This window comes from Diabrotica virgifera, chromosome 5 (assembly GCF_917563875.1).
Source record: "Diabrotica virgifera virgifera chromosome 5, PGI_DIABVI_V3a".
Classification (NCBI taxonomy): Eukaryota; Metazoa; Arthropoda; class Insecta; order Coleoptera; family Chrysomelidae; genus Diabrotica; species Diabrotica virgifera.
The window spans coordinates 44,543,992-44,563,429 of record NC_065447.1 but is presented as its reverse complement, the minus strand read 5'-3'; the positions used below and the strand labels follow the sequence as shown (position 1 = coordinate 44,563,429).

The following is a 19,438-nucleotide window of genomic DNA, read 5'->3' as shown; positions in this document are numbered from 1 at the left end:
TTCCTATTATCCAAGTAAGATTGCAACCAGTTCAAAGAAATACATCGAATTCCATAGAAATCTAGTTTTTTATCAAAATGTCGTGATTTGCACAATCAAAAGCTTTGGCATAATCACAAAAAACAGTGACAGTGTGCAGATTATTGTTTAATGCTTGATAAACCTCACGTAGTACAGAAAACATGGCATCGGTGGTACATTTATTATTTAAAAAGTCGAACTGATTTTGTGATAAAATCTTGTTATCAACGAGAAAGGACATATAAGTCGGGATTTTATGAGTCTCTCAATAATTTTGGAGAGTACTGGTAGTAATGCAATAGGTCTATAATTGCAGGCATTAGATTTTTCACCATCCTTATGAAGTGGAATAATGAAGGCTATCTTTAAACACTCTGGAAATTTACCTTTCTCAAAAGAATCATTAACTAGAGGAATGAGGACTCCCAACACATTGTCTGGACGATTTGAGAAAATTTTTATGGATAGTCCATCGGTACTACAGGAAGATTTGCTTTTGATATTATTGATTGTTGGGATCAGTTCAGATTGATCAACCGGTCTTATAAAGAATGAATTCGAAACCTTTCTTGAATTAGGGAGATAGAAAATGGGATCTTGTTGTGAACTACTTCCTTCATTTACCAGCAAATTGAAAAATATAAAGTATTAAAATCAGGACTTTTTAGTAGCCAAGCAAACTCACTTCCACAACAAATCCATTGATACGAAAACTGTTGATTTAAGTATTGACGAACTTATAAAGAATAATGTGCTGGTTGCCCGTTGTATAAAAACCACATGTTTTGTGTTATGGCGAGAGGTATTTCCTTTAGTAATTGAAGAGTACAGGGGAAAAACAAGAAATGTTAGATTTTATACACACTGAGATAAACACTACCAAAGGTGTAATTCTTGTGATATCTAAAAACTACTTAGGAGATCCTTGACAGAATTCTTATTCTATAATTTTATTAGAATATTAATCTAAATTATTAACTTATTAATTTAATAATGCACCAAAAAACTGCTGACATTCCTTGTTTTTTTTTCGGTAGCGTGTGGACAACCCTCGTTCTTCACCTGGATAAAAATTCTATAAAAAATTATATAGAGTGGCTTTTCTTGGTTTTGTTCTGAATCGATAGTCTAGTCGATAGTACTCAGTTTTTGCTACCACATGGCGAGAAAAGCCAAAATTCATGAAAAAGTGACATTCCTTGTTTTTCCCATGTACTCTTAAATTCGTGTAAATATTCTTGTACCTATTTAGTAGTCACACATTACACCATATCAAATGTTTACCTTAAAGTCGTACTGAAAATGGGTTTTTCTCTTAGTAGAGGATGATTTTCAGAGTCCCAGAACTGATTATTTTTTCAATTAAATATTTCTTGTCTGGTAAACACAGTAAAAACAATCGTATTCAGAAAACCTGTGATAAAATTTTGTTTATCTTGTAAAAATTAAGCAAATTGTAGATGCACAAGTAAATCTTGAGGTAGTAAATTCTGAATAGAAGTGTTATATATAATATGGATGCAACCTATTAGTCCATGTGGTGAGACCGCTCCCGTCTGGAAAAAATTCTGTTTCGGTTTCTTTGTGGATTCCTATTCAAAAATGTCCCCTTTTAACAAATGTGAAGGGTGCCGGGCGGAATTTTTGGGCAGAAATAGTTTAAACAATTTTTTTAAACAAATACAAAAGATCACGTTTTTTGGCTCCAGAACATACATTTTTACGTTTTGTAGGTCATTCTAAACAAGAAATGTATCTTGTAAATTTTCTCAAAAATTGATAGTTTTCGAGTTATAGGCGATTTAAAATCTGGAAAATGCGAAAATACTCATTTTCGAGGCCTAAAAACTCATATTTAAATTAGTATATTTGAGGGTGCCAGACACTAAAATTGAAGTTTGAATATTCAGCTTCAAGATTCTGAAGAGTGATTGCGTCTAGCCTTAATTTAAACCGTTGTTTTTTAATTGTTAAATATGCCTGTCCATCCGATTTTTTGCCGGTGCGGTGTGCTAGGTTTCAAAAAATCTTCAATTTTCCTCCGAAAAATATTTTTTCTAGATTCTTTGTGACATTCTAAATAAAATAAGTTTCTTGACATTTTTCTCAAAAGTTAACAGTTTTAAAGTTATAAGCGATTTAAAATCCAAAAATGCGTTTTTGTGGCATTTCTCGGATTTTAAATCGCTTATAACTTTAAAATTATTAACTTTTGAGAAAAATGTCAAGAAACTTATTTTATTTAGAATGTCCCAAAGAATCTAGAAAAAATATTTTTCGGAGGAAAATAGGAGATTTTTTAAATAGAGCGCGCCTCGCCGGCAAAAAAATCGGATAAACACGCATATTTAACAATTAAAAAACAACAGTATAAATTAAGGTCAGACGCGATCTCTCTTCAGAATCTTGAAGCGGAATGTTTGGTCTTCAATTCAAGTATCTGGCAACCTCAAAAATACTAATTTGAATATGAGTTTTTAAGCCTCGAAAATGCTTATTTTCGCATTTTTCAGATTTTAAATTGCCTATAACTCGAAAACTATCAACTTTTAAGAAAAATTACAAGATACCTTTCTTGTTTAGAATAACCCACAAACTTAAAAATATATATTCAGGAGCAAAAAAACGTTTTGTATTTGTTTAAAAAAATTATTTAAACAATTTCTGCCCAAAAATTCCGCCCGGCACCCTTCAGATTTGTTTAAAGGGGACATTTTTGAATAGGAATCCACGAAGAAATTGAATCAGAAATTTTTTCAGACGGGAGCGGTCTCACCAGATGGACTATATATAAGCAGTGTTAAGTTAGAGTCTCAGTATTGATGCAAAAAAAAACGTAAAATTGCCCATTTTTAAATAGAAATTTTAAAAATATACAAAATTATTGCAAAAATTAAATTTGCAATCATATACTTCAAAAAATCGGTATCTCGGAAATTGGCAATATTAAATTTGTATTAGGTATGTTAGGCCGAATCATCATATTTTAAGATCTAGAATATATAACTCAGCGATTGGATATTCTTATCGAATCACCCTGTATACTAATATAACTACTAATAGTCAATTTCCTTCCAAATACACACACCCAAACTTATATGGAATCACCATGTATTTCAAAGTTATATTTATTTCTTTGAAAAAACTTATTCTTGTTGCGAAGAATAAAGGTTTTTATTGAAAATAAACAAATATATATAGTCCAGGAACCGAAGCTGTTCACCCCGCAATTTTTGCAGAATGGATCGATTTGCTTGAAAATTTGAGAATAAGTAGTGGGTGGTCCAAGGATCAAAATCTATATGATGCCGAAAGGCGCTTTTATTATGGGGGTGGATGCCACCCCATCTCGGTGGTGGATATTTTTTATTATATTTTGACAGCAAAAGTTGATAAAAACATTCATTCTAATCAAAAAATGTTCTATACATTTTTTTGATAAAACTAATAGTTTTCGATTTATTCGCTATCGAAAGTGTTAGTTTTATATGGAAAAAATCAATGTTCTTCTATAGTATACTCATTTACTATTCACCAGTGTTGCCAATCGGCGGATAATTATCCGATTTGCGTACCTTTTGGAGAGTTGTCGTATCTTCTTCGTACCTTTAAATAAATCGGATATTTGCGGATATTTTTCAGTGTATCTACCATTGACTAAAACTTTCTCATTCATATATTCCCAACACCAACAACACATTAATTTTGTTTGGTTCCACCCAAATTTTTATAAATAGCCTATACTGGATGAATGTTAGTGACATCCGATACTTTTCATCTTTTGACAAAAGGGACATGTGCCGATTCTTTTGTTTAGAATTTAAATGCACAAGTGCGTCCACTTAAGGCATACTAATTCAAATTTCAAAAACCGTTATACAGTGTGAAAGGCACTTTTGGAATAAAATTATTTGTGTCCTTGTTTTAAAGAATTATAAAAAGCGCTGGGACCCGTCGATTTTAATATATATAAATGTGCATTTTTTAAATATAAATTTAAATCTACAGGGTGATTGACGCAAGCCTGACAGAGTCCATATGTTTTTTTATTGGAACACCCTATATATTTTTATATTTTTAAAAGCTGCTTAATAACCAATTTTAACGAAATATAATTAACAATAATACAGGGTGAAATTTTGAAATTAGAAAGTATGGAAACTACTTATGGAATAAAATTGTTTGTGTACTTATTTTAGAAAATTATTAAAAAATGCTGTACCCGTTAACTTTTAAATTCAAATGAGCGCTTTATAAACATAGATTTAAATATACAGGGTTCGTCACGAAAGTCTATCATAGTCCATGATCTTTAGTTTTAATGAATCACCCACTATATTTTTGTGTTATTAGAAGCTAATATTATACCTAATTTTTATTATACCGAATGGACGGATACCTGTCTGACAAATGCACTTTGGAGAAGGGAGTACGCCAAGGATGCGTTTTATCTCCCTTATTATTTAACATCTATTCGAAGTTCATAATGCGCAGAGTCTTGGATGGTTGGGAGGGAGGAGTAAACCTAGGTGGTGTTAAGATATCTAACTTGCGTTTCGCAGACGACACTACACTTCTAGCCACTACTCCAGAAGAAATTATTGAATTATTAAAAAAACTCGAGGAAGAAAGTGCTAAATTTGGACTCATGGTTAACTACAACAAAACCAAAATCATGGTTATTGATCGCCAACAACAGTTTCCTGAAACCCAAACTATTGCGGGATGCGAGGTAGTCTCATCTATAATATATCTTGGAGCTCTAGTTAACAACACAGGCAGTTGTGAACCCGAAATTAGAAGACGCATTCAACTAGCAAGAGCAGCAATGAGTGAACTAAACGGGGTCTGGCGTGATAGTCACATTACTATGACAAACAAAAAGAGACTCGTTTCAACTCTGGTCTTTTCCATATTTTACTATGCATGCGAGACATGGACAGTCAAAGAATCAGACAGACGACGTATAGACGCCTTTGAAATGTGGACATGGAGATGCCTGCTTCGAATTCCATGGACGGCTCGCCGTACAAATGTCTCGGTTCTGGATGAAATTAAACCGGATCAGCGTCTCTCCAGTACCGTTTACTCTAGAATTTTAAAGTTCTTTGGTCATATCCATCGGAGTGATCACAAAATGGAGCGGTTGGTGGTCCAAGGAAGGCCTCAGACTCAACGCCAACGCGGAAGATCTCCACAGCGATGGGCGGACATTACTAAAAAGCTTCTTAACAAACAGTATACTGAGGCAATACATGTAACTGATGACCGCGACCAGTGGAGAAATATTATCAATCAAACTGTCCGAGCTGCTGAAGCCCAATTATGAACCACAACACATCTACTAAGATGTTAATGACTATGATGATGATTATACCTAATTATATTTATGATTTTTTTGAGGAATGTAATGATACTATGCAGAAAAGGACTTTCCGGCACAGAAACGTCACTTTTCTGCACACTACTATCAGTTATTCTGTGAGAAAATATTAAGTTTGTTAACATAAAATTGTGCAGAAAAATGCATTTGGAATAGTGGTTGTAGAAAAATCTACTTATTTGAAACTAGTAGTATCTAGATATCTACTAATTAACTCAAAAATCCTTCAAATTTTTTGCCTATAAAAATTATTTAGTCGGGCATTAACGTTGAACGCACCACGGGTATTATGGATAATAACCTTAATAACTACAAGACTGTCAAATACATTTCTATTGTTTTAGTTGTAATAAATCTTTAATTGTTAAAAGAGCGTAGGCGCAAAATTTCGGACCAATAATCTTTAAACTTATTAATTTTTTTCGATTCCTGAGAAAACTAATCAATATTTTTGAAAAATTTGAACGCAAAACGAAAGATTACATTATTATCGAGGGCTGAAAGTCCCTTAGAATAAACAAAATGTTTCTTTTGAATGAGATATTTAAAATTAAAAATCACACTCAATATGCTGTTTTCCTTTTACCCCTCTAACATATTAGAATAAAAAATTATAGAAATCTTCAGAGACTTTCGACCCTCGGTAATAATGTAATCTTTCATTCTGCGTTTAAATTTTTAAATAATACTTATTAGCTGTCTCAGTACTCGAAAGAATAATGCATTTTAAAAGCATTGACCAGAAATTTTGCGCCTATGCTGTTAATGTAGCTGTAGTTTATTTTGTATTGATTTATTTATTATTTATTTTTCCAGTACCTAGTTTTAGGTAGTTATTACGTTTTAATAAAATAACATTTAAAAGTGTTTTTTTTTACTTAAATAATTATAATAAATTAATATAACGATCCAAATAATGAAATATTTTGATTTATTTATTTATTTAGAATTTAACACTTAATACAAAATACGAATAATATAATAATAGTAAGTAAATAGTATTTACATACATGAATTAGGTAATAATCAGCTAGGATACGAGATTTTCATCTATAAACGAAAATTTTTAAACTTTGAAATAGAGAATCCAGTAGATTAAAGGGCCGGTTGCGGTTGTTCGAACGCTAATCAGAAATGGAATCAACTGATCATTATCAAATATTTAATTACTGTCAATGTCAACTTTGATTGGGTTGCTGAAAACATAATTGATTACAATTATGAGATCAGAATAATTAATCAATTATCTTAATAATTGTTACTTTAATTGATAATTAATAATTAATTAATCAATCAATTATGGTAATTATCATAATGATAATTGATTACAATCAACTGATTGGCGTACGAACAACGGATTTTGTTATTTGATGGTTGTTAAGGGGACTAAAAAATAACATTGGCAACATTGATTTTAATAACAGAATATTTTTTGACCTAGCGTACCTTTTCGTGACAAATCGGATATTTTTCGAGTGATTATCGGATAATCTAGAGAAATGCGATTGGCAACACTGCTATTCACTCAATTTTTGTCGTAGAAAAAAATTTTTTACACCAAGTTCTTAAGAATTAAACAACCTACAATTTCATCTTGAAACATTTTTTCTTATCTTTGATGCTAATCTTTCTATTCTGAAGAAAATGGCATTTTTTACAAAACTACAAAAATTCTTTATTCGCTTTTAACTTCAGTTTTTTAAAAACTAATCATTTTAAGCCAGTCAAACTTCTAGAATCTATTAATAATACAGAAATAAAAAAGAATGAATAAGGCGAATAACTAAAAACACCGCTAACTTACATTATTATGCTTACAATTGGATTTCTCCGTTTTTTTTTTCTCAAAAAAATATATTGATTTTTTAACCGTAACTTTTTTATTTTGTATATTAGAAAGTTCTGTATCAAAGTATTTTATAGGCTTTTATAAGATCTACAAACTTATTAATATTAAATCTTATTAAAATTCTTAGTCACAAAAAGAGGTGACTTTGAAAGGGTTGGTAAAGCTGGTTTTTGCATGCTATTACAAGTTTTAATTGTCAATAGCTCACTTAATTTTTTTCACAGAAAATTTTTTTTTATATTTAGTTCTTGGGAATTAAATTAGCTACAATTTAATATTAAAATATTTTTTCACATCTCTGATGATAATCTTTCTATTCAGAAGGAAAGGCAATTTTTTCCAAACTACAAAAATTCGTTAATCGCTGTTAACTTCATTTTTTTAAAAACTATTCAGTCTAAGTCGGTCAAACTTCTCGAACCTATTAATAATACATAAATAAATAAGACCAAATAAGGTCAATGACTAGTTTTAATTTAGGTGGTGATTACAGGGTTGCTTCCGGCCACATTTGCGCTGAAAAAAATAGGGACTGACATTCTTTTCGTTATAAGTCACTTAATTTTTGAGCTAGAGACTTCTTTTTTATTTCTAGAGGTAGGTATTTTTAAATTCTTTAAATTAGTTTTTACAAGTTATTCTTGAAAAATGCATATTTTTCCCGTCTTTTGAATTTGAAACTACAATATTTAGCATTTAGCAAAGGAGAGCTAACATATAATAAAGTATATCTTGATTACTGTTGGTCCCAAAGAAAATTAATAAACACAGTTTAGTTTATTTTTTCAAATAGTACATTTTTGTTAAGTAAGGTTGTTTTGATAAAACGAAAACTTTTGGAGTTATTAGCAGAAAACTGATTAAAAACATTGATTTTTCGATATAATACTAACACTTTCGATAGCGAATAAATCGAAAACTATTAATTTTATCAAAAAAATGTATAGAATATTTTTTGCTTAGAATGAACGTTTTTACCAACTTTTGCGGTCAAAATATAATAAAAAATTTCCACCCCCAATAGCGGGTGGTAACCACCCCCATGGTAAAAGCGCCTTTCGGCATCATATAGATTTTGATCCTTGGACTATCCACTACTTATTCTCAAATTTTCAAGCAAATCGATCCATTCTGTAAAAATTGCGAGGTTTTCTCCTATTTCAAGCTTCATTACTTGGACTAATAAGACAATCGGATTGTACAGCTCGGTACGGTATAGGTTATTTGTTTGAGTTGCAAATTGAACGAAAATAAATAAACTAACTTTTGCTTCCAAAAACGAAAATATGCCTGAGTTATAGAACTTACAACGAGGAACGACTATTGATCTTGTGGAGAACGTAATGTTCTCAGAGGGACATAGCTGTAGAGCTAGGCGTAATACAGGGCGTTCTGTCCAAAACCTATGCTAGGAAACAGGAACTAGGAAAGCTTAAAAATAAAGCAAGGGAAAGTCGACAAAAGTAATAACGGCTCTCCAAGATCGTTTAATTGTCCAATCAGCTGGAAGACACCCAACCATTTCTCACCTGCAGCTCCAAAGGCATCTTTTGGAAGCTACAGGTGTAACTGTTACAGTTGAAAAGATAAGAAGAAGAGTTCGTACCAAGAAGTATACAGCAGGAGACACGGGTTCCAGAGTTATCCAGGCAACACAAGACTGCTCGCCTAAATTGGTGTCTTCACCATAAAAACTGGAAAATTAGGGATTTCCAAAGTGTGCTATTTTCAAAAAAATCAGGATTTGTGTAAAATCAGATGACCTATGAAATCGTGTACTTAGAGGTCGAGGAAGACAAGCAAGAACGAAAACTGTCAGATCTGTTCACAAATATACAAGGGGAAGTGTAATGTTCTGGAGAGGAATTGTGATCCGTAAAAAACTCCTTTAATTTTCATTCAATCAACTTTAACTGTTCAAAGGTATGTTGATAACCTGTAGTCAGGCTCTGGAGAAGTGCAACAGGAGAAAATTTAATTTTATTGCGTGACAATGGACCTCTACATACCATTAGAGTGACTACAGACATCATTGAAGCAGAAGGTATCCCTTGTTTGGAGTGGCCTGCTTGCTCACCCGAGCTTAATCCTATAGAGTATTTGTGGGATATGCTTAAAAGAACAATTAGAACTCGCAGGGAAAATCCACAAAACACCGCACGGCTAGTACAAGCTGCTCTTAAAGGATGGAGAATCCTACCACAACCAAATGTTGATAATTTGATTAGGACCGTGCGACGCAAACTGAAGCTTCCATAAGGACTAAAGGTGATAATACTGACTACCACAAAATACAAAAAAAAAAATAAAATCAAATTAAACATTATTCGTTTTACATTAAAATTTTTTATGCTATTGACTTTAAAACAACTACTTTCAATTTGTTTGTTAAATACTTTATTGTTTTATTTTACTGTTGGCATTTGTTATTAAATTGCTTTAAAATAAATATTGTTTGACTTCGTGTGTTTTTTTTTTAAATTCGCACGAAATAGTAAAAAATATCAGATGATTCCTTATAAGTTTGGGTGTGTGTATATACGTACCACTTATATAAAGTTTTAGTCAGAGTTATATTGACCCTTAAGTGCATTTGTTCAAAAATGTAAAGGTCCCATAGCGCTCCTAATTAATAATACATGAGGCACTTACCGGAAAGTTAGGGTCACCTGTCCATAGACCTTTCTTTCCTCCACGAACTCCGGATCGACCAAAAGGATACCTTGAATGGGATCGATTCCGTTCGGCGAGACCACGAGGTCGCGTGAACTTAGATATAAGGTCAACTTTTGGTTGGGAGAAACTTTCTTGTAGACTCTGGAAATAAAAGCAGGGAATTAGTTATTTATTTTTAGAATCGCTGAAATAAAAGAGACATTCAACTTGTTATTAGTTTGGTTTAGAATACTTTATGGAAGGAATTTAAAATCGATTAATAATAACATACAAATGTCAAAAATGATTTATTTGAAACGTCACTTCTAAATGTTTAAATCGTAAAATTTATTGTAAAAATAGATAAAACAGAATCAAAAGTCATGGTAATTCTCATCGAAGACGAAGTCCCGCCAGAGGAGCCCATCACAAATTATTCGCAATCCTTTTTTTTTAAATTTTATGAGATTTTCGTAGATCCGATAAACAAAATTTAAGAATAACTGAATTAGTGAGAAGAGCAGCCCAAATTTGAAGACAGATGAGCAAAAAGACTATTTTTTATTCCTTTTTGTAAATTTTTAAATTATTTAGTGTTGTATTATAATCAAAATTTAACCCTCACGCACAAGTTGTACATACAACTTCAGTGAGGAACTGAGTTTATTTTATATGTACAATTTATTTGCTACTAATAAACTCTATTATTATTATTATTATATTTAGCCATACGGCTCACACTCCCTCTAAGGGGAAAATTGACTCATCCCAGATACCTACGGTATCAAAAGGATTGAGCTCTGGTGGGACTCTTTCCGTGTTATCGAGCCCTAGGTGACTTGGAATGCAGGTGTATCTCCCAGAAATTTTCGTACGCATCTGGCCGTCGCGAGTAGTACAGCTTTCTGCATGGTCTTATAAAGATGTTCATTCAGACCCAGCTTTTTTATGCTTTCGAGGAGGGTCTTCGGAATGACTCCAGTAGTAGAAATAATAATCGGTATCGTCTGGGTACTTTGCATTCTCCATTGCCTTCGTATTTGAATTTCTAGATCTCTGTATTTGGCGATCTTTTCAGTAAATTTACTACGTAGATTATTGTTGTTAGGTATCGCCACATCAATTAGTGTTGTTTGTCTTGTTAATTTATTAACTAGTACGAGATCTGGTCTATTATGTGCCACTGTTTGGTCTGTGAGCACAGTGCGGTCCCAGTATAGCTTGTAGTTGCCATCCTCAAGCATACTCTCAGGGACGTATTGATAATACGGGAGATGGTCTGTTTGGAGAAGTCCCAGCTTGATAGCTATCTCTTGATGAAGGATTTTTGCTACTGCATCATGCCGTTCCTTGTATTCAGTTGCAGCAAATGCCTGGCAGCCCCCTGTAAGATGTTGGATGGTTTCTTGGGCTTGACATCCATATCGGCATCTGTCGTTTTGAACCTGAGGGTCTTTGATGATATATTTCAGGTAATTTCTGGTTGGTATAACCTGATCCTGAATGGCCAGTAATGAACCCTCCGTTTCAGGGAACATCTTTCCTGATGTCAACCAGTAGTTCGACGCTATATTGTCGACATAGTCTTGGCTGACCTCATTGGGATGTCGCCCGTGCAGAGGTTTACCCATCCAGGCGCGCACTTTTTCGTCCTTAGTAAGGTGGTTTATGCGCATTTCTGGTTCCCTCAGTTTGATCGGTGTTGTGTCATCTACTGCGCAGATAGCGCGATGTAGAGTAGATGTCTCAGCCTGCATCTGAAAATAAGTTCTTAAATTAGCAATTTGTTTATCTAATTGCTCACCTATATCCATAAGTCCTCTTCCTCCTAGATTCCGTGGTAATGTTGTTCTTTCTACTGCACTCTTAGGATGGTGTTTTTGTGCCTTTGTGAGGTGTGTTCGCACTTTTCGCTGAAGAGCTTCTATATCTGTTTTTGTCCACTTAACAATACCAAATGAGTAGCTAAGCGCGGAACATGCGTAGGTGTTTAGTGCCTTAAACAAATTTCTACTGTTAAGGTGTGAGCGAAGCAGCTGTTTTACCCTTCGTATAAACTCAGTAGTTATCTCTGTTTTCATTTGTTTATGGTCAATTTTCCGCGCTTGCTTTACTCCAAGATATTTGTACATATCGTTTTCACCCATGGCCTCGATGTTCTGGCCATTTTGCATATCGAATCCTCCGGGCTGTACTTTTCCTCTGACTATATTTAAAATACGGCACTTGTCTAGTCCGAAGTACATACTAATATCATTAGAAAAAGTTTCTACAGTTTTTAGCATCTCGTCGAGTTGGTTTCGAGTGGAAGCCATTAATTTCAAATCATCCATGTACAATAAATGATTAAGCTTCGCCACCACATTGTTGTTATTTTTGATGCTAAAACCTGCATCTGTGGAGTTCAATAGCTGAGATAGTGGGTTCATAGCTAGACAGAACCACAGAGGACTCAACGAATCTCCTTGAAACAGGCCCCGGCTGATTGCGATATTTTCAGTTTCGATGTTACTTTCACCAGGTATTTGAAGGTGAATTCTAGTTTTCCACTCTGTCATTATATGTTGTAAAAAGGTCACTATATTATCATCGACTTTATATATTCTCAATATATCTATAAGCCATTCATGCGGCACTGAATCAAAGGCCTTCTTGTAATCAATAAAAGCAGTAAATAGGTTCCTCTTTTTGGAATATGCTTGATTAGAAATGACTGAGTCGATGATAAGTTGTTCTTTGCAACCCATGGAACCCTTAGCGCATCCTTTCTGTTGGGGCTCTATGATATTGTTCAGAGCACAGTGTTGGTAGATACGCCGGGCTACACAGGATGTGACCAATTTATACAAAGTTGGAAGACAAGTAATTGGGCGGTATTTTGCTGGATCTTGGGTGTTATTTTGTTCCTTCGGTATTAAATAAGTGGTTCCCTGAGTTAGGAATGATGGTATATCCTGCGGATTAGAAATAACATAATTAATTAGTGTTGATAAGCATTCATGAGCACTCCAAAACTTCTTGAGCCAAAAGTTTTGAACTCCGTCTGGTCCAGGAGATTTCCAGTTATGAAGCTCTTTGATGATATTTGAGACTTCTTCAGTGGTGAAGGGTTCGTAGAGAGTAGTAGTGTAGTGTTGGCAGTTCTGTGCCGTATCTTCGATCCATCCAGCATTGTTGTTAAGAGCAGCTGGTGTGGAAAGTTGATTTCCCCAAAACTCATGAATTCCTTCTTGGCTTGGATAAGACTTATCGAGATTTTCTACGGTGGAATTGAGTTTTCGATAGAACGCCTTCTCAGCAGTCTCAAAAAGGGCATTGTCGGATTTTCGGTTGTTACTCACTTTGTACCTTCTTAGTCGTCCTGAATAAACTGAGAGTCTTTGTTTTAACGTATCCAGGCACTGTTGGGCTGTGTTGTTTTCTGGATCGTATCTTGAGTGTCTTGCAGTATTCCGTATTATTTCTTCAGCTCTCCTGATGACTCTTGTACTTCTTACACCTCGTATATATTCTGTGACTCGACCAATATCCCTACGCAGCAATTCAATCTTTCCGAGCAGTCTTTTTTCCCAGGGTGCAATTCTGCTACCAGTCCTTCCGTTATTAGAACCCCGTCGTGTTCTGATCTTAATGCCCATTACATTAGCAATTGCTGTTGCTGCACAGTAGATTAGCATGTGCAGATACTCTAATGTGTGGGCTTCTACGACATAATTGGGTAGGACTTCAGTGTTCACAATTTGTAACAGCACACCTAGTCTCTTACAAGAGTTTATTCGTGGTAGCGGTGGTCTGCTAAGTGGGTTTGTTCCATTAAACTCTTGTACAGCACGTGCCATTTCGCTTACTAGTTTATCATGTAGCTCGTTGTTTTCCTGCTCTGTATTGTCAGGTTGAGTTTCTTGTATGGCAAGATCAGGAATCTGCTCATGCACTTCATTGGGGACTTGATCTTCAATTACAACATCGTTATGAATCTCCCGTTCGAATTCGCTTCTGATGATATTGCGTCTAGTCTCTGGGATAAGGTTGTTTCTTATAATTACCCGGTATTGGTCTGATACTCGTTGCTCCGATACTTGAACATCTGGGTACGTCCTGCAAAATTCGGCATACAGCTGTTGTCGGTAGCCGATTGTTTCTTGACCGAGGTTTGTCACCTTGTAGTAGAAGCGCAAAATGTTCTCATTGATGGACACAGTCCATTTCATGCGCTGCCTCGGTCGTCCCGCTTGAGTGAGCGCCGGCTGATGATCCAGCGCAGCACCTTCGGCGGGTGGAGCTCTTGTTGTTGTTTGGCTCGCTTGTGGTTGTGGTTGTGGTTGGGCTGTAGCTGATTGTATGACAGGGGCCCGCCTCCTCAACACCCTGCCACCGACGTCCCGCATGCTGTCACGTCCAGCGCCGGCTCCAGACGTGCCCTGGCGATCCCCAGGCAGCGATCCTAAACATAAATTATGATTCTCCATTCTCATGGGTGTGCATTTTATACCTACTGCCAGGTGTCAGTTTTTGTTCCACGGCAAGTATCCCTGCTACTCTCTGGGTATTGGCGCTACGAATACCCAGAAAGCATCCCCCATTCGCAGGGGGCCGCGCCTGATAGAAGAACTGACAAAAAACTCCCACAGGTTATTATTATTATTATTATTATTATTATTATTATATTATACAACAATATTATTTTTGAAGTTACACTTGTTTAGGCACGAGGGTGAATTTTTACATTCCCTGGAGCATGCGCACACCGATAGCATGGTATTAGTCGCTACATCTTTTAAGTTATGTAGCGCAAATAAGGTGTGCGTGAAAAGAATATTTTATTAGTGTTTTTAGTAAATATATTTATTATAATTTTTATATCTGTGGATTTGTCTTCCTCCTTATAACTATTATTGAAAATGTTTATTTTCAATTAATGTATCTGAAAATGGAAATGCAAATTTTGGCCCTCTCTATCCTACATTTAATTCCTAGGGAATGATCCCAATTTTCACTGACTTTCGTAACAAGGTAGGTGTACGTTTTTACTCTTTCTATTTGTTGGCCGTTTACATTCATTGGTTCAAATTGCTGTTCCTTTTTGGAGATCATTATACATTTGGTTTTCTTACAGTGATAGTCCATATCGCTGACTTATTTCTGTGATTTAATTCATCAACTCCTGGAGGGCTTCAAAAATATCAGCAAATACAACCGTGTCGTCTGCGACTCTTATGTTATTAATACGCCAGCTAAACGTTAAAGTTGCCATAAGAACACGATTTCAGAACCATCTTAAAATTTATCGATTTATTGAGACTAAAAGACTAAGATCAGCCGGGATACAAGAGGAGGCATCTGCGCAAAAATGCATGGACAAGGTACGATAAACAGATATGTAAATATATACAGAAAGAGTTACTGAAATTTGGATTTATTTTTAAGATATATGTCGCAAAATATGTCTAAAAGATCGATACTGCCTAACAGAGATTAAAGTACAGTAGAGCGTCGATAATCCGAACCCTGGTAATCTGAACGATCGCTAATCCGAACGCAAAAAAATTATAAAATTAAAAAATATGATCACGGACCGAATTTTTGGATTTAATATGACAATATGGGCAAAATATGACCGCGGATTTTTGTTTTGTTTTTTGCAGAAATACATACAATATATTTGTTTATTATACAGGTGTTTTGTTCCTTGTAACTAAAACGTATGTACATAACATGTACTATGTTTATGAGCCTTGTATGTATTTTGAACATATGTTCGATAATCCGAACAATTTGATAATCCGAACTACCCCTGTACCAATTAGTTCGGATTATCGACGCTCTACTGTACTATTTGTTGAAATTTTTTTGTTGAATGACTTTGTAACTTTTACATGAAGGAGAGTCTCGATATAAAAATGATATACAAAATTCGGCTGTTTTATGTAAATTATACAGCGTGTAACAAAAATGCAGGGCATAAATTAAATCACATATTCTGGGACCAAAAATTTCTCGATTTAACCTAACTTCCTTAGTACAACTTACAAATGTGCACATAAAAAAAGTTACAATATATCGAAAATTATTAGAGGTTTTTTATTTAAAATGTGTATGTGGTATTATTGTCGTAAGGGCATCTAAAAAAAATAATAACAGTGAAATTTGTACACCCCATAAAAATTTTATGGGGGTATAGTTCCCTTAAACCCCCCAAACTTTTGTGTACGTTCCAATTAAATTATTACTGTGGTACCATTAGTTAAATACAATATTTTTAAAACTTTTTTACCTCTTAGTATTTTTTCGATAACGCAGTTTTTATCGAGATGCGGCTTGTTTTTTAATATTAAGTTTGCATAAAAATTTTATGGGTTTTGTTCCTTAACCCCCCACCCAAACTTTTATGTACGTTCCAATTAAATTATTATTGTGGCACCATTCGTTAAACACAATGTTTTTAAAACTTTTTTGCCTCTTGGTATTTTTTCGATAAACGATTTTTTATCGAGATATTAACATATTTCAAAATATACCGAAAAATTACAAATTCACAATAAATTTTCATATTATTACCAGGTCTCTATAAACTTACTTACCATGTAAAAATTTGTGATGGATTTTACAAATGTTCAAAATATCTCGATAAAAACTCATTTATCTAAAAATTACAAGGAGACAGAAAAGTTTTAAAAACATTTTGTTTAACTAATGGTACCACAATAATAATCTAATTGGAACGTACACAAATATTTGGGAGGGTTTAAGTGAACAAAACCCCCATAAAATGTTAATGGGGTGCACAAATTTCACTTTAATTTTTCTTTTAAGATGTTCCTGCCATAAAAACGTCACATGTCCATTTTCAATAAAAAATCTCTTATAGTTTTAAATATGTTGGAAAATATCGATTTTATGTTGTAACTTCAAGGGGCTATAACTATTTTTATGCGCACATTTGTACTAAGGTAAGTTAGGTTCAATCGAACTATTTTTGATCACAGAATATGTGATTTAATTTATAACCTGTACTTTTGTTACACCCTGTATATGTGAGTTACGTGATAATATTATAAATATCATTTTATGTGACTGTAATTATAGGAACTCTTTGATGAACTACTGGCGGAATAATGTAAATAAAACTGTATTTATACTACATACAAGATATTTCGCAGAATCTATAATTAAACACAAACAGACAATAGGATTATATAAATAAAACACAGTGACTGAAATTTAGTTATAGGGAGTTTGCAGTTTTGAAGCTAAATATTTAACATCCCCCTTTACCAAAAAAAAAAAAATAGATTAAACACATTTTCTATTTAGAAATTAACACACCCGTTTTATTAAATACAGGTATTGCTTTTGTAATTTAACTGAAAAAGTAGAAAAATTAAACTTATTTTAAATATTTTGGGCAGTAAATACATTTTCTATATTTTAATTAATAATTAAATTATGAATTCAGTTATTATTTGTAGTTGGTGGACGGAAAAATATTTGGACAGTTTATTAAAAAAGGACACATTTGACAGAGCATCAGTTAAACTAACGTATACAGTAACAACAATGGTCGTCAAAATAATAGATAAAGACTAAAAATGCTCACTTACTAAGAAAAATAAAAAAAGGCACAGCTGTTGAACCATACCATCATTGGACTTATGTATGTACTCGAACTTGTTAGATCAATTTTACCATTCGGTTCTATTCTTTGCCGCGTGGTGATCGTTTTCCACACCGATTTTCCTAACATCCTTATTCACACTACCAGGCCATAGTAGGTAGTTCTTGTAGTAGTAGTAGTAGTAGTAGTTCCTGTAGGCGTATAACTTTTAGAACTAAGTTATACTAAGGAAATTGGATTTAAAATCTAATAATTGTAGTCAAATTACGAGTCCTACTAAAAACCTCAATCTAGAAACAAATTACCAAAAGATTAGGTATCTTAGCAATACACTAGAGGAATGGGGCAGAGTAAACTCTTGACCCAGACTGCAGGGTTACACCTAGTTTACGGACAGGTCTAAAACTGACCAATGGCCGGGTGCAGGAATATTTGATAGTGGTGGAAAATAAAACATTTCTCTTCCACTAGGAGCATAAACATCCTATTTGAGGCAGTATTTCATGCAGAGATTTTTGCAATCTTGCACTGTGCAATGAGTGACCCAGCCATGGGGGCACTCATAGACCCTAAGGTAGACTATAAACTAGTGTGGTAATGTCGACGAAGACTCCATAGACTGGCGGAACAAAACAGTGTTACACTGGTATGGGTTCCAGGTCATCAGTGAATATAATATATGGCAATAAAAAAGCTGTTACACTTTCCAGAAGAGCATCAGCTACAAAATACTTCTGCCGTGGGTGGGAATCCAAAAAGCATTGTCTGTGGCCGAAAAAAGCCTGGATTCAAAGCGATCACAATTCAAATTGGGAATATATACCCGGTCAAACACATGGCAAGATGTATATTGGACGGATATGTGCTAATAGGGCTGAAGTACTAAGGAATAGAAGCAGGATTCAATTTAAAGTCATAACATGTTTCCTTACTGGACATGCGTCAGCTAATGGACACTTGCATAGCTTACAATCGGAATGTTTCGTGGAGACTTGAGGTGCAGACTTTGAGGCAGAAAAACTAATAAAATTAAGGATATTTTGCATGACTGCGAGGCATTGGATCGCAGACGGCAAACACTTTATCGAGACAATGAAGTGGTTTGTGAAGTTTGTCTCTGTGGTTGGGATGTTGACTGCGACACCTATGGTTTCATTGGCCTAATCCTATCTGACTTTGATTCTTATTAACAAATAAATAAAATTTAATTTATAAATAATATAAATACTGAAAAAAATTCTACAATATACAATTAATAAACTTACTTATCATATTTCACTTCCTACACAATTTTTTAAATATTATCCAGTTTCGTATCCAGTGGTTATATATTTCCCGTAATATTCAGTTCCGCATCCAGTGAATTTTTTTTCAATATTTTATTTATTTATTTTTTTTATAATTGTTTTACCTTTTTATTTTTTATCTTTCATTTGTTTTATAATTTTATCTATTATTACAATGATTTATATTTTTTGTCGAACATATTTACTTTTTTTATTTATTTGGTTTTAAGCATTTGTTAATGCATAAAATTCTATACATGTTATGTATTAAAATTTTTACATAGAACGATTTTTCAATTTCGTAAAGCTATATATTTTCAAGACTACACTCGTACATTATAGTTGTCAATATTGGTCCACATATGGAACGTGAACCCTTCTTCGCCCGTTTTTTTGCAAACACATCATTTAGAGTCGTTTTCTTGACCGGGCTCAAATAAATCTCTCAGGTGGCATAGGCAGACGTGTGATATATTTCTTTCGTATCTCATTATTCTCCAAAGTGACATAATTTTATAGACGTGACGTAAAATTTATGGCCTGGTAAAATAAAAATAAAGATTTTGAAAGAATAAAGCTAATTGTCATTTAGTTGATAATATTTATAGTAATTGATATTTTTTTAAAAA

At 33.8% G+C, this 19,438-nt stretch overlaps 1 protein-coding gene across 3 annotated transcripts in view; it reads right to left on the bottom strand.

Annotated features, from left to right (window-relative positions):
• LOC114326149 (beta-arrestin-1-like) overlaps positions 1 to 19,438 on the bottom strand; it is a 1,212,937-nt gene that overhangs the window by 476,243 nt on the left and 717,256 nt on the right. For all 3 annotated transcript variants that reach the window (XM_050651410.1, XM_050651412.1, XM_050651411.1), the window contains exon 5: positions 9,906 to 10,070. In XM_050651410.1, the coding sequence (XP_050507367.1) occupies positions 9,906 to 10,070 (165 nt within the window). The remainder of the gene's footprint in view (positions 1 to 9,905; positions 10,071 to 19,438) is intronic.